At 42.9% G+C, this 26,026-nt stretch overlaps 1 protein-coding gene across 1 annotated transcript in view; it reads right to left on the bottom strand.

The window, feature by feature from the left end:
- Positions 1–26,026, bottom strand: part of pard3aa (par-3 family cell polarity regulator alpha, a) — a 782,893-nt gene that overhangs the window by 423,755 nt on the left and 333,112 nt on the right. Inside the window, exon 3 of the mRNA XM_048606721.1 lies at positions 18,033–18,213. Within this exon, the coding sequence (XP_048462678.1) occupies positions 18,033–18,213 (181 nt within the window). The remainder of the gene's footprint in view (positions 1–18,032; positions 18,214–26,026) is intronic.

Raw genomic sequence — 26,026 nt, 5'->3', positions numbered from 1 at the left:
CTGGAGAAAGAAAGAAGCTGGAGAAAGAAAGAAGCTGGAGAAAGAAATTCTTGTCACCTAGGGTCTTGGCGGTTGAAGAACTTTTGATTGCAGGAGCTGGGGTTGTTATTCCAACAGTCCTGCTACCACAATATGGAAGACACTCATCTGTACCAGTGGCAATCGCATTAAGAGGAGGGCAAGGAGAAGCAGCCAAAAATGACAAAAAAGGGAGAAACACAGAAACAAAATAAAGCAAGGCGTGGAGGAACCGACATTCAGCCTTGTGTCAGAATGGACCTGCCTGCTGCCCATGCAGATGGGACAGGCTGTTTGGCTGACGTTTCAGCTTTTCAGTGACAGAGCCCAATGAGTTGGCACAATACTGGTTTGAAGGCGAAGGATTAAACGGCGAACACTTAGAGAAACATCGGTTAAGTGGAGGTTTGGGGTTCTGCGTTTAGGCTCAGTGCCACTTGCTATCTGATGGTTAGCTTGGTGCTTCAGCATCAATTCGCACATATTCCCCTTGGTGCACAGGTGGACCCTTGTAAGTCTGTATCATGTTCTGCAGCACTCACTTCAAACAGAAGTACTGAGGGACAAGAAACTTGAACTTGGCAGATGAAAATGAAAGAATGTTGGAGTGTGCTAACTGCTTGAATTTAATTCGTATAAGGAGCTGCAGATGTGAGACCAAAACGTTCCAAATAAGTTACCTTGCGGAAAGATACTAAATTCTCATGTTGGAAATGGAGACATTCATTTATAATAAATTAAGAGCGTATTCATAAAGTCACTTTCATACCATGAAAAGAAATTCACAGATCCCACATTAGAAGTACAGGCAGACATAGAAAAGTTGTCCTATCTATCGAAGAAAGAAACAGAATAAATACAGTAGATAATGTGACTGCATCACCAAATAAAGGAGTCAGTGAAAATGGAAGAGAAACTTCTGAAAAATAACAAGTAGCTTCTGACAATCAAAAGGTAGCTCATATGAAAGAAACATCTTTTGACCTTTGTACAAGAGCCAGAGTAGCTCTGTTACCAGAGGGATGAATGGGATTTAGTGCAAATAAGGACTCAAATTGCAGTATTATGGATGACCTCATCGATGTTGAGAGTAAATTACTAAGGCAGGCCAGATGTCTGTTAGTATAGTCAAAGGTGGAGATCATAAAGGCTTGGATAAGGGTTTTAGCAATCCAGCTGAGTCAGGGGAACAGGAAGGCAGTATGACTAAGGTACAGCTTTCGTATGGAATTATATACATACAAATGGAAATAGCACAGATCATTGCTGGTGTCAATATCTGTTTGCAATTTGCCCTCGTGTGGTGGCTTCACCGGGTTAGCACCTCATTTTTATGCATGCTTGGTGCTGCGCCTGGCATGCCCTTCCGTAGTCTCTGCATTGTAAAAGGGTCGATGATCATGGCTGAGTGGGAGATATGCCAAACCATGAGATTGCAGATTGTGCTGGATTATACTTCTTCTGATGTTGATGGCCCACAGCGCCTCAGTGTGGAAATGCTAGATCTGTTCAAAGTCTGTCTTTTTAATTTGCACGTCGATACTGACACACAACATGGCAGACAGTACTCTCAACCTGAAGGCAGGACTTCATCTCCACAAGGACTGTGGAGTGGTCATTCTTACCAATCCTGTCACAGACTGGTGCATTTGCAGCTGGCAGATTAGGAAGGATGAGGTCAAGCACGTTTTTGTCTCTTCTTTGGTTCCATTGCCACTTGCCACAGACTCAGTCCAGCGATTATGTCCTTTAGGACCCAACCAGCTCGATCAGTAGTGCTACTGCTAACTCACTCAGAGATAATTTTGCACCCTTGCCACCCTTTAATGCATCTTCCAAGTAGAGGATGTACTGATTTATGAGCTGAAGGAGGACTGTTCATGTTAATCAGCAAAGGTTTTCTTGCCCATATTTAAACTCCCTAATTCTATACGTCTTGCTATCACCTTCACTCCATCTTTGAGATACTCAAAATTTATTCATCAACCAAGCTTTTGGTTATCTGTCTCAACATTTCTTTACAGATCTTAGTGTCAATTTTCATCTGATAACCCTGCAATGAAGTACACTGGATGTTTTTACCATGTTACCATCTGCTACATAACTTACAGAATTTTACAGTACAGGAGGACATTCGACCCATCATATCTGTAATGGCTCCTGAAAGAGCTAACAGCTCGTCCCACTCTCCAGCCCTCTGTATCTCTGTAGCCCTCTAAATTTATCACTTCCAAACATATCCACCTCTCTTTTGAAACCTCAGATGGAATCCACCTCCACCAATCTCCCAGGCAGCGCATTCCCAATCCTAACAACTCCCTCAGGAAAGATGTTTCTCTTCATCTTATTCCTAGCTTGCTTGCTGACAATCTGGACATTGTGACCAAGTTACTGACATACCAACTGGTGCAAAAAGAATATCCTTTGGTACCCTGTCAAAATCGGTCGTAATTTTGAACACTTCAATAAAGGTAACCTCATAGTCTTATTTGCTCCAAGGAGAATAAGCCCAATTTTTCCTTCCATCTAAAATCCCTCATTCCTGGAATCATTCATAGAATCATCATCGAATCCCTATGGTGTGGAAACCGGCCCTTCGGCCCAACAAGTCCACAGTGACCCTCAGAGCATCCCACCCAAACCCATCCCCCTATAACACATCTAATCTACAGATCACTGAACATAACAGGCAATTTAGCATGGCCAATCTGCCTAACCTGCACATCTTCGGACTGTAGGAGGAAACCGGAGCACCCGGGGGAAACCCACGCAGATACGGGGAGAATGTGCAAACTCCACACAGACAGTCGCCCAAGGGTGGAATCGAACGCCAGTCCCTGACGCTTTGAGGCTGCAGTGCTGACCACTGAGCCACCATGCTGCCTTTGAACTTGCTCCAGGGCTTTGACATCGTTTCTTAAATAAGGCACCCAGAAGTGAACACAATACTCCAAATGTGATCTGACTAATGGTCTGTAGAGGTATAGCATCACTGCCTTGCTTTTATATTCTCTACCTCTATTTATAAATCCAAGGATTCTGTAAGCCTTCTTAACAAGTGTTTCAACTTGCCTAGCCACCTTCAGAGAATTATGTGCAGGAACCCCAAAGTCCTGCTGCTTCTATACTCCTCTCAAAGTTGTACCATTGAGCCCGTGTTGTCTCTCCATGCTTCTTCTACCAAAATGCATGACCTCACATTTCTCTCCATTGAAATTCATTTGCCAAGTCTCTGCCAATTTGGCCAATTGTCAGTGTTCCTCTGAAGTCACTCAGCATCACCCTCACAATTAACTATTCTCCGTAGCTTAGCATCATTTGCAAATTTAGAGATTTTGCTACCATTCCTGAGATTTATAAATCTAAGCGCAGGGTGGAAAATATCCAATTCAAAACTGCTGCAGAACCATACTCCAACTCAATCTGCAACTTCATGCCCTAACATACCTCACTCATCCATTACCATCACGGCAGGGAATCAATCCCAGTTCAATGAAGAGAGGAAGTGGGTATACTTGGAGCAAAACTTCAACTTGATAATGCTACAAATAGGACCTCTTGCGATAGGGTTTAAGCAGCATTAGCAGCAAGTAACAAAAAGTGATCCCACAATCAGAGGATCAGACGGAAGCTCTGCAATCCTGCTGCATCCAGTCATGAATGGTGATGGACAATCAAACAACTTACTGGAGGAGGAAGCTTCATAAATATCCCCAGCCTCAACGATGGGAAAGCCCAGCACATCAGTGCAGAAGATAAGGTTAAAACATGCACAACAATCTTCAGCCAGAAGAAGTGCCAAGGGGATAATCCATCTCAACCTCCTCTAGAGGGCCCCAGCATCACATGCCAGTCTCCAGCCAATTTGATTGACTTCACTACATCAAGAAATGGTTGGACGCAGTGGATTCGACAAAAGCTATGAGTCCTGACAACACTTCAGCAATAGTACTGAAGACTTGTGCTCCAGGTCTTGCTGCTCCCTGAGCCAAGTTGTTCCAGTACAGTTATAACACTGGCATCTACCCAACAATGTGGAATATTTCCTACTTGTGTCCTATACACAAAATAAAGGGCAAATTTAAACCAGCCAACTACCACATTATCAGTCCACTCTCGATCATCAGCACAGCAATAGAAGGGGTTATCACCAATGCTATCAAGCAGCATCTGCTCAGCAGTAACCTGCTCAGTGAAGTCCAGTCAGGGCTACTGAGCTCATGATGTCATTACAGCTTTCGTTCAAACATGGACAAAACAGTTCAATTCAAGAAGAGTAGTGAGAATGAGAGTGACAGCCCTTGACATCAAGGGCCACATTTGATGAGTGAGGCATCAAGGAGCCCTAACAAAACAGGAATCAATGGGGATCTGAGTGTTAACTCTCTGGAGAGTTATCAGGCCTACAACTGGCACGTAGGAAGACGGTTGTGTGTTGGAAGTCAGTCACCTCAGCTCCAGGACACCTCTGCAGGAGTTCGTCAGGGTAGCGTTCTAGGTCCAACCATCTTCGGCTGCTTCATCACTGACCTTCCCTCCATCATAAAGACAGAAATGGGCATGTTTAGCGATTATTGCAGAATGTTCAGCACCATTCGCAATTCCTCAGATACTGAAGTAGTCCAAGTCCAAATGCAACAAGATCTGGACAATATCGACGCTTGGACTGACAAGTGGCAGGCAACATTTGCGCCACACAAATTCCAGATGATAGCCATCATTAATAAGAGACAAACAAAACTGCACCCCTTAATATTATCGCCATGCAATCCCCCACTATCAACATCTTGGGATTACCATCGAACGTAAACTTAACCGGACTTACCACATAAAAACAATGGCCACAAGAGCAGGTCAGAGACTAGACTACTGCAGCAAATAACTCATCACTAGACTCCACAAAGTCTGTCCACCATCCACAAGGCACAAGTCCGGAGTGTGAGGAATGCTCCCCATTTGCCTGGATGGGTGCAGCTCCGCCAAGAAGCTTGACACCATTCAGGACAAAGGAGCCCGCTTGATTGGTGCCACATCCACAAGCATCCACTCCCTCCACTACTGGCACTCAGTAGTGGCAACGTGTAGTGTCAACAAGATACATGGCAGAAATTCACCAAAGATCTAAGCCCATGACCACTTCCATCTGGAAGGACAAAGGCAGGTACCTCCACCTGCAGATTCCCCTCCAAGCCAGTCACCATCTTGATTTGGAAATATATCGCTGTTCCTTCACTGTCACTGGCTCAACATCTGGAATTCCCTCCCTGAGGGCATTTTGAGTCTATCTACAGCACATGGACTGCAGCAGTTCAAGAAGGCAGCTCACCACCACCTCCTCAAAGGCAACTAGTGATAGGCAATAGCCCAGCGAGCAATGCCACATCCCAGGAATGAATTAAAAGTAAATGAAGATTGGAACAGCGACATTCAGTCACAGGATGAGCATTTTTCTTGATTTTCACTGAGAATTTCAGAATAAAGAGGGATTAAAATTCATTCGGCACTTCAGATGTCTGCATTGGTATTTGGGCTTCTGAAGCTGTAACATCCCCAAACAACAAAATGAGAAAATAATGAGGTGCAAATGCACAATACTGTGCGCTCAAGTTTCAACAATAAACTGAAAATTATATTCTGTCTCAAAGCACTTAACAGACTTGAATTAACAGTTATTAAAAGAAACCTATTCCTTGTTGCTTTCTGTCAGGAATCAGCGAAGTTAAACTCTGCAATTTCTCTATGCCATTCAATTATTTTCTTCCTCAATCCTTTTTTCTGCGGGAAATACACGGACACAAATCACCATGCAGTTGTCTTCGCACGTTTCAAAGTAGCTTTATCGTCTATTCAGCAATGGAAACCATTTCACAAGACTGGGATAAGAAGCATCACTCATGCCAATGATTCTAGTGGAAATAGCTGAGGCCAACCGAGATTCTTTTACTATCCCAGCAAAATTAAGAATTCAGTGCAGTGAACACACTGGCCCATCCGAACTGTACTCAGTATCTGGTTTCCTCATATATTGCTCGAAACACATGATTCAACTTTAGGCCGTGTGCTATTTCTACCCCTGAAATGTTTTGCAGAGAAATAATGGAGGTATTTTCATGAATGAAAAGTGATATTGCCTCTTCAAAAATAAACATTCTACCAACAAAAATACTCTGAAAAATGACACTCACTGAATCACTAGCCAGCAACATTTGGATTTCAAATGAAGTAAGTTCTCATTTCCACAATAAGACTGCTATTGCCAAGACTAGTTACAACCATAACATTGGAAATGTTTAAAACACTGAAAAAATTGAGAATGTACACACAGGAGCAACATCAGTGTATTTCACATAATATTGGGCAAGGTAGAATTATTATTTGTCATACTGTGCTGTTGGGCCTACTTCCTTGGGTGCAATTTTAGATTTTGCAACCTTAAATAAAATCTCATAAGGGAGAGAAGGCATCTCATGAAATTGGTCAGGAACAAAGAAAGTGGGTGACAGAAACTTGGTTCACAGAAGATCAGGTTTGGCAGTTCAACATTCCAGGGTTTACATGTTTCAGGCATGATAGAGAGGGTCAGAAAAGGGGCGGAACAGTTGCAATACTGATTAAGGGCAATGTCATAGCTGCACTAACAGAGGACACCCTGGAGGGTTCATCCTGCAAGGTCATGTGGGTAGAACTCTGGAACTAGAAAGGTGCAATCATGATGATGGGGTTACACTATAGGCGTCCCAATAGCCAGCAGCAGATAGACAAACAGCTATGTAAGCACATCATGGAAAGATGAGTGAACAATAGGGTAGCAGTAGTGAGTGATTTTAACTTAGCAAATACTGAGAAGGACTCCCTTAGTGCCAGGGGCTTAGATAGGGCAGAATTTGTTAAGAGTATCCTGGACGGTTTCTCGAAAAAAAAATATGAAGATAGCCTAACTAGGGAAAGGGTTTCTCCAGAACTTGTACTGGGGAATGAGACTGGCCAGGTGATCCAAGTTTAAGAGGGGGAGCATTTTGGGAACAGTGATCATAATTCAGTAAATTTTACGATAGTTATAGACATGGTAGTTGGGTGAAAGTGCTGAATTGGGCGAAAGCTGACTACAAAAGCTTTAGGCAGGAACTGGAGAAATCAGATGGGACCAGCTATTTGAGGGTAAATCTACATCTGACATATGGGAGTCTTTTAAACACCAGTCGATCAGAGTTCAGGACCAGCATATTCCTATGACAATGAAAGATAAGGATGACAAGATTCAGGAACCCTGCATGATAAGATATTTTGAAAAGTTGGCCAAAAAGAAAAAAGGGAGCATATGTCAGCTTTAGGAAACCAAAGTCAGACAAGGCCCTTAAGGGATATAAAGAAAGCAGGAAAGAACTTGAACAAGGAAGTAGGAGGGCTAAAAAGGGCCATGAAATGCTCTTGGCAAGTAGGATTAAGGAGAATCCTAAGGCATTTTATATGCATGTTGGGAGCAATCAGGTAGAAAGAATGGACTTATTCGGGATAGTCAACAAGGCTTTGTGCTGTGGAGTTTTGTCTTCCAAATTTGGTTGAGTTTATTGAGAAAGTGACAAAAGTGATTGATGAGGGGAGGGAAGTATATGTTGTCTACATGGACTTTACTAAAGCATTTGAAAAGGTCCTTCATGGTAGGCTGATCCAGAAGATTAAGTCACATGGGATCAATGGCGAGTTAGTAAATTGGATACAAAATTGACTTGTTTATAGAAGTTCGCGGGTAGTTGTGGAGGGGTGTTTTTCTGACTGGAGGTCTATCATCAGTGGTATTCCATAGTGACCAGTGCTGAGGCCTTTGTTGATTTGTAAAAAATAATGATTTTGATGAAAATGTCAGTTATCTGATGATTAAGTTTGCAGATGACATGAAAATTGGACGAGTTGAGAAGAAGGTTGTCAAAGGATACAGCAGGATGTAGATTAGTTTGGAGCGAATGTGAGCTGATGCATTTTGCGAGGTTAAATCCAAGAAGAAAGTACGCAGTAAATGACAGGACCCTTAGGAGCATTGATAAACAGAGGTATCTTGGGATGCGAGTACATAGCTCCCTGAAAATGACAACATATGTGGATAAGGTGGTTTTTAAAAAATGCATACAGCATGCTTGCCTTCATCAGTCAGGGTACTGAATATAAAAGTTATGTTGCAACTAAATAACACTTTAGTTAGGCCACATTTGGAGTGTTGTCGTCCCTTCTGGTCACCAAACAGTAGGTATGAAATGGAAGCTTTGTAGATGATGCAGAAAAGGACTTTGCCTGGATTGGTGTATGACCTATAAGGAGAAGTTGAACAAATTTGGATTGTTTTCATGAGATCATCAGAGGCTGAGGGTGCCTTGACAGCAATACATAAAATTGAGAGAGCATGGACAGGGCGGATAGGTTTAAGGAGAAAGGGAGAAGGTTTAAAGGAGATATGCGAGGCAAGTTTTTCTTTTGACACAGAGGGTTGAGAAGCCTGGAATGCACTACCAGGGCATGTGGTCAAAGCAGGTACAATAGCAATGCTTAACAGGCTGACAGGCACACGTGAACAGGCAGGAATAGAGGGATATGGACCATGTGCAGGCAGATGGGATTACGAACATTGGAACATAGGAATTAGGAGCAGGAGTAGGCAATTCAGACCTTTGAGTGCGCTCCACCATTTAACATGGTCATGGTTGATCTTATCCTGGTCTTGATTCCACTTTCCTGCCTGCTCCCCATAGCCCTTTATCCTGCTTCTCATCAAAAACATTTCTATTTCTTTCTTGAATCTATTGATTGATTCTGCCTCCACTGCATCTCTCCACAACTACTCTCTATCTTCCAATAACAAGTCAATTTGTATCCAATTTACTAACTCACCATGGAACCCATGTGACTTGATCTTCTGGATCAGCCTACCATGAGGGACCTTTTCAAATGCTTCAGTAGAGTCCATGTAGACAACATCTACTTCCCTCTCCTCATCAATCACCTTTGTCACTTTCTCAAAATACTCAAAAACCAGTACAGTTGCAACATAACTTTCATATTCAGCACCCTGACTGATGAAGGCAAGCATGCTGTATGCATTTTTTAAAACCACCTTATCCACTTGTGTCGCCACTTTCAGGGAGCTATGTACTTGTATCCCAAGGTACCTCTGTTTATCAATGCACCTAAGGATCCTGTCATTTACTGCATACTTCCTTCTTGGATTTGACCTCCCAAAATGCATCAGCTCACACTCACTCCAATTAAACTCCATGTGCAATAAGTTGCACAGATTCATAACCCTCAGAGAAGTAGTTTCTCCTCATCTCGTTTTGAACCTATCTCCTTTCACTCTATATCTACGCCCTCTTGTTCGAGACCATCTCACAAGGGAAAACATCTGTTCAACATCCACCTTATCAATCTCCTTTAGCTTCTTGTATACCTCAGTCAGATCCCGCCCCCCGCCTCGTACTCACTGGAGTTCAGAAGAATAAGTCCAAGCTATTCAACTGCTCCTCGTACGACAGCCCTTTCATCCCTGGAATCAAACTGGTGAACCTCCTCTGAACTGCCTCCACTGACACCATGTCCTGAAGTAAGGAGATGAAAACTGAACACAATATTCCAGACGTGGTCTCACCAATGCCTTCTATAATTGTAACAATGCTTCTTTACCTTTATAATCCAGTCCTTTTGTAATAAAATGCCAAAATTCTATTTGCCTTTTTTATTATGTACTGCACCTGCATATCCACTTTCTATGACTGATGCAGTTTGAATCTGCTTTACTATTTAAATAGTACTTTGCCCTTTCAGTTTTCCAGCTAAAGTGGATAACCTCACACTTATCCACATTGAACTCCACCTGCCAGATTCTGACCCATTCTCCTAGCTTATCAATATCCATCTGTAAACTCTATCTCCTCATCACAGCCTGCTTTCCCACCTATTTTAGTATCATTCGCGAATTTTGTTATGGTACACTGTCCCTGCTTGCAGATCATTTATATAGATTGTAAATAGTTGAGGTCTGAGAACTGAACCCAGTGGCACCCCACCCGTTACAGTTCGCCATCCAGAGAAGGTCACATTTATCCCGACCCTCTGATTTCTGTCAGTCAGCCAATCCTCTATCCAAGCCAATACTCTCCCTTAACACCCTGGGATCTAACCTTTTGGATCATTCCTTTATGCAGCACCTTGTCAAACGCCTTCTGGAAGTCTAAATGTAGCACATCCATTAGATCCCCATTATCCACCTTGCTGGTTTTATCCTCAAAGAACTCTAGCAATTTTCTCAAGCATGACTTGCCCTTCATGAAACCATGCTGACACTGGGAAAAACAAAGCTCAATTCACAAGTGCTCAGTTATCTTCTTTTTCATGATTAACTCCAGCAAATCCCCACTATGGAGATCAAACTAACCAGTCTATAGTTTCCCATGTTTTGCCTATCTCCTTTTTTGAAGAAGGGTATCACATTAGCATGTTTCCAATCCACTGGTACCTTTTCAGAATCCAGGGAATTTTGGAACATCACAACTAGTGCATCCACTATCGCTGCTGCCACCTCCTTTAATACTCAAGAGGCGCAGGCCATCAGGCCCTAGGGACTTGTCTGCCTTTAATCTCATCAGTTTATTTAATACCTTCTCCCTAGTTGTAGTAATTTCACCATGTTCCTCTGCAGTAATTGCAGTTTTTGGGAAGAAATCATAATCTTCCACAGTGAAAACAAATACAAAGTATTGGTTCAGTTCCTTTGCTGCCTGAGAGTTTCCCATTACCTCATCGCCATTTTCATCCTCTAAAGAGCCAAAATTTACTTTCATTATTCTGTTTTTTATATATGTTTGGAAGCTTTCAGTATCAGTTGCTTCTGTTTTCTGCTAGTTTCCTTTTATAGCTCATCTTCACTCTTTTGATTTTGTTTTTCGCAACCCTTTGCTGATGTTTAAAGTTCGCCCAGTCCTCCAGATTGCCACAAACATTTTCAGTATGATATGCCCTAATTTTTGCCTTTATGTTATCCTTCAATTCCTTGTTAAGCCATGAATGATTATTCACACTTCTACAATTCTTCTTCTTCTCAGGATATACTTTAATTGAGAGGTACTTAACATCTCCCTAAGCATTTGTCACTGTTCTTCAACAAATCTGTCCTTTAATATATTTGCCCAGTCCACTTGGGCCAACACCTTCCTCAGGCCTGTATAATTACCTTTGCACAACAACAAATTTTTAGTGTGTAACTCTGTTTTCACTCTTTCGATCTGAATTTGAAACTCTGGCATGTTGTGATCACTCCTTCCAAGAGAATCCTTAACTACAAGACCATTTATCAATCCTTCCTCATTATATAAGTAACCAGTTCTCTGGTTGGCTCCATGGCATGTTGCTCGAAGAAACAATCCCTCCTATATTCTCTGAGCCTTTCCTCTAGGCTACACGTGCTGAGTTGATTAATCCAAATCAGTGTGCATGCTCAAATCACCCATAATTACAATTATGCCCTTCTCAAAAGCCACCAATATTTCCTAGTTTACACTATGCCCGACTTTGAAAGTACTGTTCAGAACTTGTGAATTACTCCTACCAAGGAGTTTCTTCCCATGCTTTTTATTTCTGCCCAGCCTGATTCAACAATTTGGCCCCTCGTGCCAACATCATTTCTTAAAACAGCCTTGATGTCATCCTTAACCAATAAAAGAACTCCACCTCCTGCTCTTTCTTGTCTATCCTTTCAGAATACTCAGTACCCTTGGACATTAACTCCCAGTCCTGATCCTCCTGTAACTATATTTCAGTAATCCCCACCAGGATATACCCATTTGTCTATATTTGTGCCATCAGCTCATCAACTTTGCTCTGGCATCATACTTGGCATAGACATGGTGGGCCAAACGGCCTATTTGTATGCTGTACTGTTCTATTTTCAATGATAGAAGCCATTAGAATATTGGGCCATTAAATGAAAATTTCTTGCTTCAACGCGGAATTTTCTCGTTAAATCATTCATGGGACGTGGGCGTAGCTGGCTGGCCAGCATTTATTGCCCATTCCTAGTTACACTTGTGAAGGTGGTGGTGAGCTACCTCTGAACTGCTGTAGTCCACGAGCTGTCGGTAGACCCACAATGCCCTGAAGGAGAGAATTGCAGGATTTTGACCCTGCGACAGTGAAGGAACAGCAATATATTTCCAAGTCAGAATGGTGAATGGCTTGAGGAGAACTTTTAAGTGCCCATGTTTCAATGTATCTGCTGCCCTTGTCCGTTTGTATTTCAATAGCTGTGGGTTTGGAAGGTGCCATTTAAGGATCTATGGTGAATTTTTGCAGTGTGTCTTTTAGATAATACACACTACGCTTACTGAAAGTCAGTGGTGGAGTGAATGCAGTGCCAATCAAGCAGGCTGCTTTGTCCTGGATAGTATCAAGCTTGAGTGTAATGCAAGCTGCACCCAACCAGACAAGTGGGGAATACTCCATCACACTCCTGACTTTTGCCTTGCAGACAGTGGACAGGTTTTGGGGAGTGAGCAGTATTCCTAGGCTCTGACCTGCTATTGTAGCCACTGTGTTTATGGGGCGAGTCCAGTTCAGTTTCTGGTCAATGGGAACCTGCAGGATATGGATAGCTGGGGGAATTCAGTGACGGTCAAACCATTCAATGTCAAGGGATGGTGGTTAGATTACCTTTTAATGGAGATGGTTAATGCCTGGCATTCGTGTTGCGCAGATATTACTTGACATTTTTCAGCCCATGCCTGGATATTGTCCACCCTTATCCTTTGCGCTGATGTGCTGGGCTCTTCAATCATGGAGAATGCGGATATATGTGGAGCCTCCTCCTCCAGTGAGGTGTTTAATTGTCCACCACCATTCGAGACTGGATGTGGTGGGACTGCAAAGCTTAGACATGTTCCGCTATTTGTGGGTTTGCTTAGCTCTGCTCTCATATGCTGTTTGGCAGCTTCATCAGCTTGACACACTGTAAAAGCATGTTTGGTGCTGCTCCTGGCATGCCTTCCTGTACTCTTCATTGAACCAGGGTCGATTCCCTAGCCTGACGGTGATCACTGCGTAAGGGAATATGCTGGATCATGAGGTTGCAGATTGTGTTGGAATACAATTTTTTGCTGTTGATGGCCCACAGCGCCTCATGGATACCCAGGCTTCAGTTGCAAGATGTGTTCAAAGTCTGTCCCATTTTGCACAGTGATAATGTCATACAAGAACATGGAAGGTATTTTCAATGTGAAGGCAGGACTTTGCATCCACAAGGACTATGTGGCGGTCATAGTCATAGAGTTGTACAGCATGCAAACAGACCCTTTGGTCCAACTCGTCCATTCCGACCAGATACCCTAAATAAATCTAGTCCAGTTTGCCAGCATTTGGCCCATATCCTTCTAAACTGTTCCTATTCATATATCCATCCAGATGTCAGTGAAATGTTGTAATTGTACCAGCCTCTACCACTTCCCCTGGCAGGTCATTCCATAAACACATCAGCCTCTGCAGGAAAAAGTTGCCCCTTAGGATCCTTTTAAATCTTTCCCTCTAGTTTTGGATTCTCCCACCCTATTGTTCAAACCTTCCAACCCTGGTAACATCCTTGTAAATCTTTTCTGAACCCTTTCAAGTTTCACAACAACCTTCCTATAGCAGGGAGACCAGAACTGCATACAGTATTCCAAAAGTGGCCTAACCAATGTCCTGCACAGCCACAACACGACCTCCTAACTTCTATACTTAATGCACTGACCAATAAAGCCAAGTATACAAAACACTGCCTTCAGTATCCTATCTCCCTGGGACTCCCCAGTTCAAGGAACTATGAACCAGCTCTCCACGGTCTCTTTCTTCAGCAACACTCCTCACAACCTTAACATTAGGTGTATAAGTCCTACCCGGATTTGCCTTACTAAAATGCAGCACTTCACATTTATCTAAATTAAATTCCGTCTGCCCATTGGCCTATCTGATCATAATCCCACTGTACTCGGAGGTAACTTTCTTCACTGTCCACTACACCTCCAATTTTGGTGTGAACTTCAAACATATTAACTACACCCCTTATGTTCACATCCAAATCATTTATATAAATGACAAAAAGCAGTGGACCCAGCACCAATCCTCTGGTACACCGTGGTCAGAGGCCTCCAGTCTGAAAAACAACCCCGCACCACCACCCTCTATCTTCTACCTTTGAGGCAGTTCTGTATCCAAATGAATAGTTATCCCTGTGATCTAACCTTGCTACGCAGTCTATCATGAGGAACCTTGACAAATGCCTTACTGAAGTCCATGTAGATCATGTCCACCGCTCTGCCCTCATCAATCCTCTTTGTTACTTCTTCAAAAAAACTCAGTCAAGTTAGTGAAACATGATTCCCACGCACAAAGCCAAGTTGACTACCCCTAATCAGTCCTTGCCTTTCTAAATACATGTAAATCTTGTCCCTCGGGATTCCCTCCAACAACGTGCCCACCGTCACTCTTGCCAAAACTGTCATGGACAGCCATATCTGCAGCTGGCACATTGGTAAGAATGGGTCCTTTAGACCCAACCAGCTGAAGGAGAATGCCGCTGCCGAGCCACTGATTGTGGCGGACGTTGATATCCCCCACCAAGAGTACATTTAAAACCATTGCCATCCTCGGTGCTTCCTCCAAGGGTTGTTCAACGTGGAGGAGTGCCAGTTCATCAGCTGAGGGAGGGCGGTATGCAGCAACCAGCAGGAGGTTTCCTTGTTCATGTTTTACCTGAAGCCATGAGACTTCATGGGGTCCACAGTCAATGTTGAAGACTCCTAAGGCAACTCTCTCCCAATGTATAGGACTGTGCCACTACTTCAGGCGGATACAGGACATAGGCAGAAATAATAATTGTCATGGTTGGGACATTATCTATAAGGTATAACTCTGAATATAACGGTCTGTTGTTTGACTAGTCTGTGAGGTAGCTCTTCCAGTTATGGCAGTAGCCCCAGATGTTAGTAAGGAGAACTTTGCAGGGTCAACAGGGCTGTCTTTGCCATTGTCAGTTCCAGTGCCTAGTTTGATGTTGAATGTCTGTCAAATTTCATTACTTTATTGAGACTCTGTCACGATTGATACTACTGAGTGGCTTACTAGACAATTTCAGACAGTAGTTGAGAATTAAGCATATTGTTGTGAATCTGGACTTACGTGCAAGCCAGACCAGACGACAACGGCATATCTCCTTCCCTTAAGGGCATCAGTGAACCAGAAAGGTTTTTCTGACAATTGACAATTGTTTCATAGTCACCAGTAGATTCGTAGTTCCAGATTTTTTTTTTTTTTTTTAAACCATTTGCCATGGCGGATTTTGAACCCGGGTCCCCAGGCATTAGCTGAATTTCTAATAGCGCTTGGTTGTTGTCTCCCTTCTGCCACTACACTGTCACTGCAAAGCATTGAGGAGAATTTTAAATCAGGAACGAACATTGAGGACCTTTAAAATTGTGGGAACATGGTTTCAATTCGTGCACACTTTCTTTCAATGACGAACAAAACATTACTTCTGAGCAGAAGGAATGTGATAATCACCATTGTTACAGCAATACCAGTTATTATGGTAGCACCTTTAATTCACGCTGTGGGATCAGAAATGTTAGTCAGACATCTATTTTCCTTTGCAGATCTTATCCAAAAAATAAATCACATATGGTCATACAACAGAGGCAAAGTTGCTGCCTGAGATGTCTACACTTCAAAACTGTGTCTGGGAATGAATTAATTGTTCACATACTTGAAATCTTTAATTCTATTTGCCATGTTGGTAATAGCCAAGAGCAGCAGTTAAGGTTCCAACGCACAGAATTCAAATATGCAATTTAAGCACGTGACCAAACTAATTCAATTTCAAGGCATTATTTCAAACTATCTGGGGAGGAATCAGTCAGCAGTGGTTTTTAGTTTCTACAAGCACAATACAGTATTCATAATAAGTACATGGGTACCGCAGCAATTAGCAAAAAATTACATCAGTTGTCACAATTTTCCAAGTCTTAGTACAACTAATAGTCAATTGCCCCAGGCAGACATAATAATTATGGGTCATAATTACAGAATTACATGTCATCAACAGCAAATGCTCAATAATAAAATTATGCTGTATCACATGAAGAAGTATTCAATCAACAGAAAGATCTTCAAACTACAAATACGGAGGCAATAATTTAAGAGTGAGCTACGATTAAAAATATAAAATCGAGGTTAACAATTTGTCACCACATAGGATTTGGATCGCATAACAATTACAACAGTGAATCAGGCCATTCAGCCCAACAGATCTCTACCATACTGATTGGCAGGACATTTTTCCACTCTATACCATCTAATATTTTTACTGCATCCTTCCTTTCTCCCACAGACATGTACCTAGCTTCCTTTTGACTGCTTCAATGCTACCTACCTCAGTGATTCCTTTTTCCAGCAAGTTCCACATTCTACCTTCATGGCCTCAGTATTTCTATTCCAAAGACCTTCCTGTTGGTTGAATGCTTTAGATAATGCTTTCTATTTCCTCACTGGATTAATCATGAACTATCTTATGATCACAAATATTGAATTCTGCCCACAGGTTGAAACATGAAGGTTTTGTAGAACTATTGACACCAGTCCATACAACTCGGATCTCATTCCAAAACACCTGAGGTATGCATGATATCAAACGGAGTAAATTCAGTACATTTGTCAATAAAATTTGGCAGTCAAGGGAATTCTCAGAAGGTCCTTGAACCTTAACTTAATAAACATTTGGCAACCTATAATTCATTTCATGAAACCAAATATTGGTGCAATTACTATTGCAATAGTAATGCCAGTTATTATGGCAGTACGAAATTAATGCCATCTGATTGGCGTCATTTAATGTTTTTTTAAACTTTGCTGCCTTAAAGACACAGGTTGTGTCAAACATGGGTCACATAAGTACAAAATACTTGGTGTATTGCAGGCATAACATTGCAATCATTACAGAAGCTATGATAAATGTCACAGGAAATGTGCTAGTAGCAATAATAAGTTAAGCCATTTGGGCTAATTAGCCATTAGGCAAATTGAAGTACTAACTGCAGCAGTCCCATAGCCAAACCCTAGAGTCAGATGATTTTCTTCATCGGCATGATTTTTTCCCTCCATAAATTCATGTAAATGGATTAACAAATCGGAGCAATAGTCAGATATTTCAGGAATAAAGGCTTTTTGATACTCCCAGGAATTCTTTATAACTCAGATTCTGAAGTCATGCTTTGGGCTTGTCTATATAGTTATTTTTATAGTGAATTATTCATAGTTAGACTATCACACTTTAGGATATATTAAAAAGGTGGGGGTGGGACATTAGTAAATGTAAAGAGGAAATTTTTTGTGCATATATGTGATGAATTTGTGCAACAGATTTATTTGGCTCTTTGCAATATTCTGGTCATCTAGGAGAGAATATTGCTCCATTTATACACAGGGAGATTTAATAGAAGCGGTACCAAAATGTTCTTCACGTTCAAAATTTTTTTCTTAAAAATCACATCTCATGACTTTATTTCTCTACATTGGGCTGCTTCTGAGTATTAAATGAAGTTATTGTATTAGGGCAAGCATTCTATTGCAAACGACATTTCTCTGCTCTGCTTTTAAAACTGTGTTTTCCTACTTTATTTCTTCTTACCAGCCTTTCACCTAAAGCTTTCTACTTGTGGTCACTATTTCACAGATACTTGATGTCCGACATCCATATGTGCATATCCCAACAAAAAAACATATGGCAGATTATGAGCAGAAATCTAAACTAGATTTGCTTTCAGATATCAGAGGAACACATCCAACAATATGGTTCAAATGAGTAAATTTCAAGAAAGGAGGCAGAAGTGTTCAAAACGAAAGCAACTCAAAGCTTCAAAGGGTGAGCCAAACAAATTGTCAAAGAATATACGAACGTGCAGGCCCAAAAGTTTCATTTCACAAGTGAACCAGCACATAAAAGTACTTACTTGATCGAAGGACGGATGGCGTGACCTCAATTTCACTTGACGTTTGATAGGGTTGGAACGCAGACAAGGTGTTCGGTGCAGGCTCACTGCCGAATATCTCTGGGCTTTGAGTACCAGTTGAACTGGCACTTGTACCATCACCACCATGGTGTGGTTCTTGTTCTTCAAAGATAGCAACAAGCTGCAGAGGACAAAAAGAAAGTTAAAAATAAAACTACTGTGTTGCCTTTAATGCATGTTGAAGTACTGCCCACCCCAAACTACCAGCAGGTAGCCATCCAGCAGCTTGTCTTCGACTTTTGCTAAGAGTGGACTACTGATTTATACCAGCATTTGCCTTTTTCCTTCCCGGCATCATTTGATAAATATGACACATTTCTTTGATCATTAATTTTGTAATTACAACTTACTTAGGAGTACTTATTGAATTGTAATTTAAGAAAGTGTTTGCTACGGAACATTTGTGTTGCAACTTTCATGTCACTGGAGTGAAGCAAATAATTGAAGAACTATTTTGTCTAATGCACAAGCATGCTTCAGCTGCACTTCTTACAGACCTAATTAAACAATGCCACAACTAAAAAGAAATGGCTATTGATCGCACTAATCATATAATAAAAATGATCCATGAGCTAAATCTAGCTGGCCCTCTGACCCTGGCCATCATCATCAATAAACTGAGCCACAAGGCTGGTGGGGAGTCAGCAGTCAGGGGGGAAAAAGCAGCAAGAAACCTTCCCTAAAATGCAAACAATTTGTGACAAAAACTCGAGCAACAGTTTGTTTTTGACATTTGCTTTTCAAATAACAGTCAGCTGAAAGGAATTTAAATAGAACTTAGGCAGTGTGTCAAGAACCTTGCATGATGTTAGTCATAACTACAATGATTCAATCATTATTTTGTATAGCAGTAATTAACGCCGAAGTTACAGAAAAACAAGGAGCCTCTCATTGAAGACCAATTTTTCAATCTGATTCAATCACGTCTGCTAAATTGGATGAATCACTGATGTGATGACTGTCGGGCTAGTCCTCATTTTCATAAATGCACTTCAAAAGGTACCATAACTCATCCACTAAATGAGGAGCAGCACACTGCAAGCAGGGCAGTTGTCTCAAACACCTTGCATTGACGGAAAACAGCTTTGAATTCAGAGATGCGGAAACATACAGGCTTAACTAAGTCAAGTACGCAGCAGCTTTGAATTGGACTCCATCAAAACAGGTCAAGCATGCAATGCATAACTACTTGACTAATGGAAGAACATCACCCAGTTATTCCGCAGTTCAGGATCTATCTACTGGTGGTCCATTGCACTCGATAAAGTGTTGATCATGTATCAACAGCACACTAAATAGTTGGCTAAGATTAAAATATTTCACTGGTATTTCAGCTGCTGACAAGCCAGTGTCTTAACCTGGGTTACAGTATGCATGGACATGGCAGGATCTGTCCATCACTCCAAGAAAAGCAGCTGCAGTTTGGCTTTTAGCCATCCAGAAAAAACGTTTACATTGCCACAATCTCCAGCAACACTGCTCTGTATGCAATGAATACACATGTCCACAGGAGCTCTCTGCTGAGGGGGAGGGAAAGAGAATACACCTGTTCCCCAAACAGTTCAGCAATGGGAACTGAAAAGAGGCAAGGAGAATCTAAGCACTTCTTTTAAAGTCAGGTTAGATTCCACACTGCACGTACATGCTGTACAGTGTATTCAGTTTCTTACATCAGGGTTGAAACCCAACTCCAGGCGTCCATTGCACGCTCGGCATTTAGCATTCAGGAAAAAATCACTTGCATTATACCAATCTTAATGTAAATATGGCCCCACGAACAAATACACAAGCCTGTTGCTGAACTTCAGTTCAAAAACGGAAAGTGCTGGCAAAAGTCAGCAGGTCTGGCAGCATGCGTGGAAAGAAAGCAGAGTTAACCCTTCAAGTTCAGCAATTCTTCGTCAGATGGGATCAAGCTGTATCAGCGGGAACAGCCCATGTGGAATGCTGACAAGGGAGGGGAGGGCAATACATGTCTTGGTGGTGGCTTCATGCCGGAGGCTGGTGGGGTGATAAGTGAGGACTATGAGATGGATCCTATTGGTGTTGTGGGAGGAGAGAGAAGGGATCAGGGCAGAAATGCAGGAGGTGGGCTGTTCATGGCTTTTTTTTCAGGGGTGGTGGTGGTGGTGGTGATGGTGCAGAGTTCGATTGGAACAAGGAACATTCCAATTGTCCCACACAAAAAAAAAAGACTTGACGAGGGCCCATGTTGGTACCTTTAACTCCTCCTACTTTCTTCAGGTCAAAAGAGAAGCTGTTCAAACCTAGGACAGAAGAGGGTGGGAGCCATGAGACCATCCCGTTGGAGGACCTACGTGTAAAGGGATTGCACTCCCATGCTGAAGAGGTGGGGTTGGAGCCCACGAACTGGAAATTCTGAGGATGACACAAAGCAGCAGAAGGTTGACAGATTTAAGCTGGGAGGGACTAAACACTGGGAGAAAATAAATGGCAGAGAGTTAGGAATAAATGAGCTTTGTAGGGCAGGAACATGCAGGAGCAATGGTTCTCCCTGAGCAGTCCTGTTTGTGGATTTTGGGAAGGAGGTAAAAGCGAGCTGTACAGGATTAGGGGACTCAGAGCTGGGAGGCTGTCACAGGGAGATGAGATGGTTGTGAAGACAACGGCCTGATGCTCAACTGTGGAGTCGTGTTCTGGGGAGATAGGAGAAGGTGTCCAAGGGCTGGTGCTTGGCCTCTGCAACATAGAGGTCAGGCTGTCAGACAACAACAGCACCACCCTCATCAGCAGGCTTGATGACAAAGTCAGGACTAGATCTGAAAGCATGTACTGCAGTCAGTTCAGTGTGAGATAGGTTCGAATGGATAAATGAAGGCAACCAATGCCACGTCGCCAGTTCTCAACAAACTGAGTGAGTACAGGTGAAAGGCTGGAGGAAAGGTTCCAGGTGGGGGAAATTGCTGGAGGTGGGTGAAGGGATCTGTGGGACAGTGAAAGGACTCCTGTCAAAAGAAGCAGGCAGGGAAGTGGAAGCAATGGAAGAAGAGTTTAACATCGTGTCCAAAATTGATTGAGCTGGGGGTTCAGAGGGCTAAAACTAAGACCTTGGCTGAGCACAGAATGTTCAGCATCAGAGAGCGGAAGGTCAGAAGAAATACTTGACAAGAGGTGGGGGTCAGGAGAAAGGATGTAGTCAGAGGGAAGGGGAGGGGAGGGGATTGAGGTTCAAGAGGGCTGTGGAAATCTCTGAGTTGTTGCAGCTTGCGTTTCTTAATGCCTGAAAAGGAAGAGAAATAGTTCCTTGTGTCAGAATGTCAAATGAGCCAGAGAATGAAGCAGAACTGGGGGCAGGACAGCTCTGAGACAGCATGAGGTAGTGCTCGCAGGAAAGAAGTCCAAGAGTATGCATATGATGGGGCACAGCACTGAGTGTGGATCAATGCTGAGTTCAATAACTTTAGAGCCCAATTCCATCCTTCCATGCTTTTTACCCACCCCACACCCAGCCTTGTTACAGACACACATTCCCCTCCCCTCCCCTCCCTTGTCCGCCTTCTACAGGGACCATTCCCTCCAGGACACCCTGATCCACTCTTCCTTCACTCCCAACACCCCCCAACAGCCTCATGGCACCTTCCCCTGCTGCCGCAGAAGGTGTAACAACTCCTCCCTCCTCACCATCCAAGAGCCCAAACATACCTTCCAGGTGACGCAGCAATTTACCTGCGCTTCCCACAATCTAGTCTATTGTATTCACTGTTCACAATGCGATCTCCTCTACATTAGGGGTACACGAAGCACAGACTGGGTGACCGCTTTGCAGAACACCTACATTCTGTCCACAAAAAAGACCCTGAGCTTCCAGTTGCCTTCCACTTTAACACACCACCCTGTTCTCTGGCTGACATCTGTGTCTCAGGCTTGCTGTAATACTGCAGCGAATCTCAGTACAAGCTGGAAGAACAACATCTCAATTTCTACCTGGGGACCCTGCATCCTTCTGGACTCAATAGAGTTCAACAACTTTAGGGCTTGAGCGCTCCAAGTTCTGAGCGAGGGTCATTCAGCCCAAAAGGTTAACTCTGATTTCTTTCCACAGATGTTGCCAGACTTGCTGAGATTTTCCAGCAATTTCTGTTTTTCTTTCTTTATACATTCACAGGTTGAGGGCGTCGCTGGCCAAGCAGCATTTATTGCCCATACTTAATTGCCTAGCAGCCAGTTCAGGTGTCAACCACATTGCTGTGGGTCTGGAGTCACATGTAGGCCAGGCCAGGTAAGGATAGCAGTTTCCTTCCCTAATGGACATGAGTGAACAAGATGGGTTTTTCTGACAATTGACATTAGATTCTTAATTCCAGATATTTTATTGAATTCAAATTCCACCATCTGCCATGGTGGGATTCAAACCCAGGTCTCCAGAATGTTATCTGCGTCTCTGGATTAATAGCCCAGCGATAATACTATGAGGCCATCGCCTCCTTTTTGTTCTGGTTATTACATGGGTTGCTCTTAGCACAGCCAATCCATTCTCACCCACTCTCAGGTTTATTATTGCAGTACATGATTTGCTTTCAGCACAGACTACCCATTCTCTGCTACACTCAGATCTCACCATCATTTCTTCAGCTTGTCTTCTGTCCTGACCTACTATCCATAATTCCCTCATTTATCTACCCCTTTCACATTTCTCTCTCTGGGCTCCAACTTCATCTATCCACTCACCCTCTCCCTACTCTCCCCCACCTTGCCTTCAGCACAAATACTACTATGTCCTAGCTGCTATCAGTCCTGAAGAGTCAATGGACTCAAAATTTTAACCCCGCTTTCTTCCTTCAAATACTGCCAGACCTGCTGACTTTTGCTGACAATTTTTGGTTTTGTTTTCGGATCTCCAACATCTGCAGTTCTTTGTTTTATTTCAAAACATTTGCTGCTCAGCCTCAAGATAGAGAAGACCAGCAGAAAATCAACTGAAAGTTCCCACTAAAAATATACTTTGGCCAAAATAATAAAGTTACGATATGTTTCATAGCTTACAATGCAGGAAAAAAAATGACTGCCAACTTGAGCTGACAGAGTATTTTTAGACAGATTATCATTAACTTAATGCAACAAATGGGCCAATGCAGTCAATGATTTCAACAAATTCCTTTATCCAGTTTATGGCCTGAATCAGTCAGACATGAGGCCCACAGAACTGCAGAAATTTCCCTTGTGATTTAAACTTCATGCTTAATTCCATTGGAATTACGAGCTACTACACCAACCACACAGTGCCCAAAGCCATTAATGCCACCACTGCTTTCAGTTTTGACTCAATTTCTCTTCTCCCATTATTCGCGCCAAGCACAGTTTCTGAGACATGTTCTGCAGTCCCTGATGTCAACATCTCCTTTCATACATCCCCTTTGATCTTGTGATATTTGGCACAGATCCAACTACCCAACAGCATTAGCATTTTCCCTTTAATGTTTAAGCAGTGTCCTTGATGAAAAGCTTTGAGATTTAGAATACACGAAGGCTGGTTGAAATACAGCAATTTCAAGGGTACTGGGAGTGTCACCAGTTTGTGTGTCAGCGGCTCCAGACCATAGTTTTGTTCTGAACTTTCCAATTCATCATAAATTTGCACAAAAAATGAATATAAACCTTCAGATTCATTTACTTAACTATGACAATGCCAGAAAATTTTAATCTGCCTCAGTCATGTTTCCCCATCAAAATGTTTGGAATTCCTTCTGTGGGAGATATAATTCAAGAGTAGTTCCCTTCAAGTTATACAACATTCGTTGTATTTTGCATATCTGAATTTACATTTAAAACAGTTGCATCTTCTTGATACCAGCACCTCACCCTGTGGCAATCTCTAACTCTGCCACCCCCCAACTTAGCTGCCCCTCTTTAAATTAAAATGTGTTGAAACACAGGCACCAGTGAAATACTGATATTCTTTGAATGGTCTGCACAGAATGTATTTATATGGCACCTCTAATTTATAACAATCAAGTCCAAGGTACTTGAGAGGTAATTCGATACTGACCCAAAGACAAAGACATCAGCAGGGGGTGACCAAATGGTTTGTCAAAGAAGTGGATTTTGTTGAGGATGTTCAGGGGGGAAAGTGGAGCTGGAGAGGCATAAGAGTTGGGAAAGGATATGTCAAAAACTGTAAATTGTGACACCCTAGTGGGCAGCACGGTGACTCAGTGGTCAGTGCCTCATAGCTCCCGCACAGCACCAGGGACCAGGGTTCGATCCCACCTGGAAGCAACTATCTGTGTGGAGTTTGCACAATCTCACCGTGTCTGCGTAGGTGGGTAGGTAAGGGTGGGGAAGAGAAAGAGCGCTAGAGAGGGAGAGGGGAAGAAAGGTGAAGGGGGACGGAGGGAGGGAGGGGTAGGAGGGGAGAGAGATGGTTAAAAGCACTGGCTGTAGCTAAGGCTGAGGTTATTGACAATGTGCCAGCTGTGGTATTAAAAAACGTATGTTCCAGAACTAACTCCAAAATTTAGCATTCCCAAGCCAATTTGGGTTGGAATCCTGCCATGGTGGATGGTGGAAATTGAATGCAATAAAAAAACCTTGCATTAAGAATCCACTGATGACCATGAAATCAATTGTTGCAAAAAACTGTCTGGTTCACTCATGTTCTTCAGGAAAAGGAATCTCCCATCCTCACCTGGTCTGGTCTACATGTGATTCCAGAACCACAGCAATGTGGTTGACTTTCAATTGCCCTCTGAAATGGCCCATTGAGTTAGGGAGCAGAAAAGACTGCGGCAGAAACAGCCCTGTTGACCCTGCAAAGTCCTCCTCACTTACATCTGGGGGCGAGTGCCAAATGTGGGACAGCTGTTTCACAGACTAGTCAAGCAACAGCCTGATTACCTATGACTATGTCCCAGATACCACCATCCCTGGATCTGTCCTGTAACACTGGCAGGACAGACCCAGCAGAGGTGGTTGCAGAGTAATATAAGGTTGGGAGGGAATTGCTCTCAGAGTTCTTAACATCAACTCCGGATCCCATGAAATCTCATGACTTCATGCTAAACATGGGTAAGGAAACCTCCTGCTGATTACCACATACCGTCCTCCCTCCGCTGATGAATCAGTACTCTTCAATGTTGAACACCACTTGGAAGAAGCACCAAGGATGTCAAGGGCACAAAATGCACTCTGGGTGGGGGATTCCAATGTCCACCACCAAGAGTGGCTCAGCAGCAGTACTACTGTTCGAGCTGGTCGGGTCCTAAAGGACACAGCTGGCAGACTGGGTGTGTGGCAGGCTGTGAGGGAACCAAGAGGAAAAAATTATACTTGACCTCATCCTTACCAGTCTGCCAGCTGCAGCTGCATCTGCATCTGTCCATGACAGTATCAGAAAGAGCAACCACCGAACAGTCCTTGTGGAGATGAAGTCCTGCCTTCACATTGAGAACAACCTCCATCGTTTTGTGTGGCATTATCACCGTGCTAAATGCTGACAGACTTCGCACAGATCTAGCAACTCAAGACTGGGCTATTAACGGCACCAGAATTGTACTCCAGCACACATTTGACGACTTGCATGTCGAACAGCATAAGCAGCAAGTGATAGACAGAGCTTAGTGACCCCACAACCAACCGATCAGATCTAAGCTCTGCAGTCTTGCCTCCTCCAGTCGTCAGTAGTGATAAGTGATTTATATAGCTCACAGGAAGAGGAGGCTCCACAAATATCTCCATCCTCAATGATGGAACAGCCCAGCACATCAGTGCAAAAGATAAGGCTGAAGCACTCTCAGCAATCTTCAGCCAGAAGTGCCGAGTGGTGATCCATCTCAGTCTCCTCCAGTGGTCCCTAGCATTACAGATACCAGTCTTCAGCCAAGTCGATTCACTACACATGACATCAAGAAATGGTTGGAGACGCTAGACAGTGCAGAGACTAGGGGCCTGACAATATTCCAGCAATAGTACTGAAG

This window comes from Rhincodon typus, chromosome 2 (assembly GCF_021869965.1).
Source record: "Rhincodon typus isolate 14 chromosome 2, sRhiTyp1.1, whole genome shotgun sequence".
Classification (NCBI taxonomy): domain Eukaryota; kingdom Metazoa; phylum Chordata; class Chondrichthyes; order Orectolobiformes; family Rhincodontidae; genus Rhincodon; species Rhincodon typus.
This window is presented reverse-complemented; position numbering and strand designations above follow the sequence as displayed.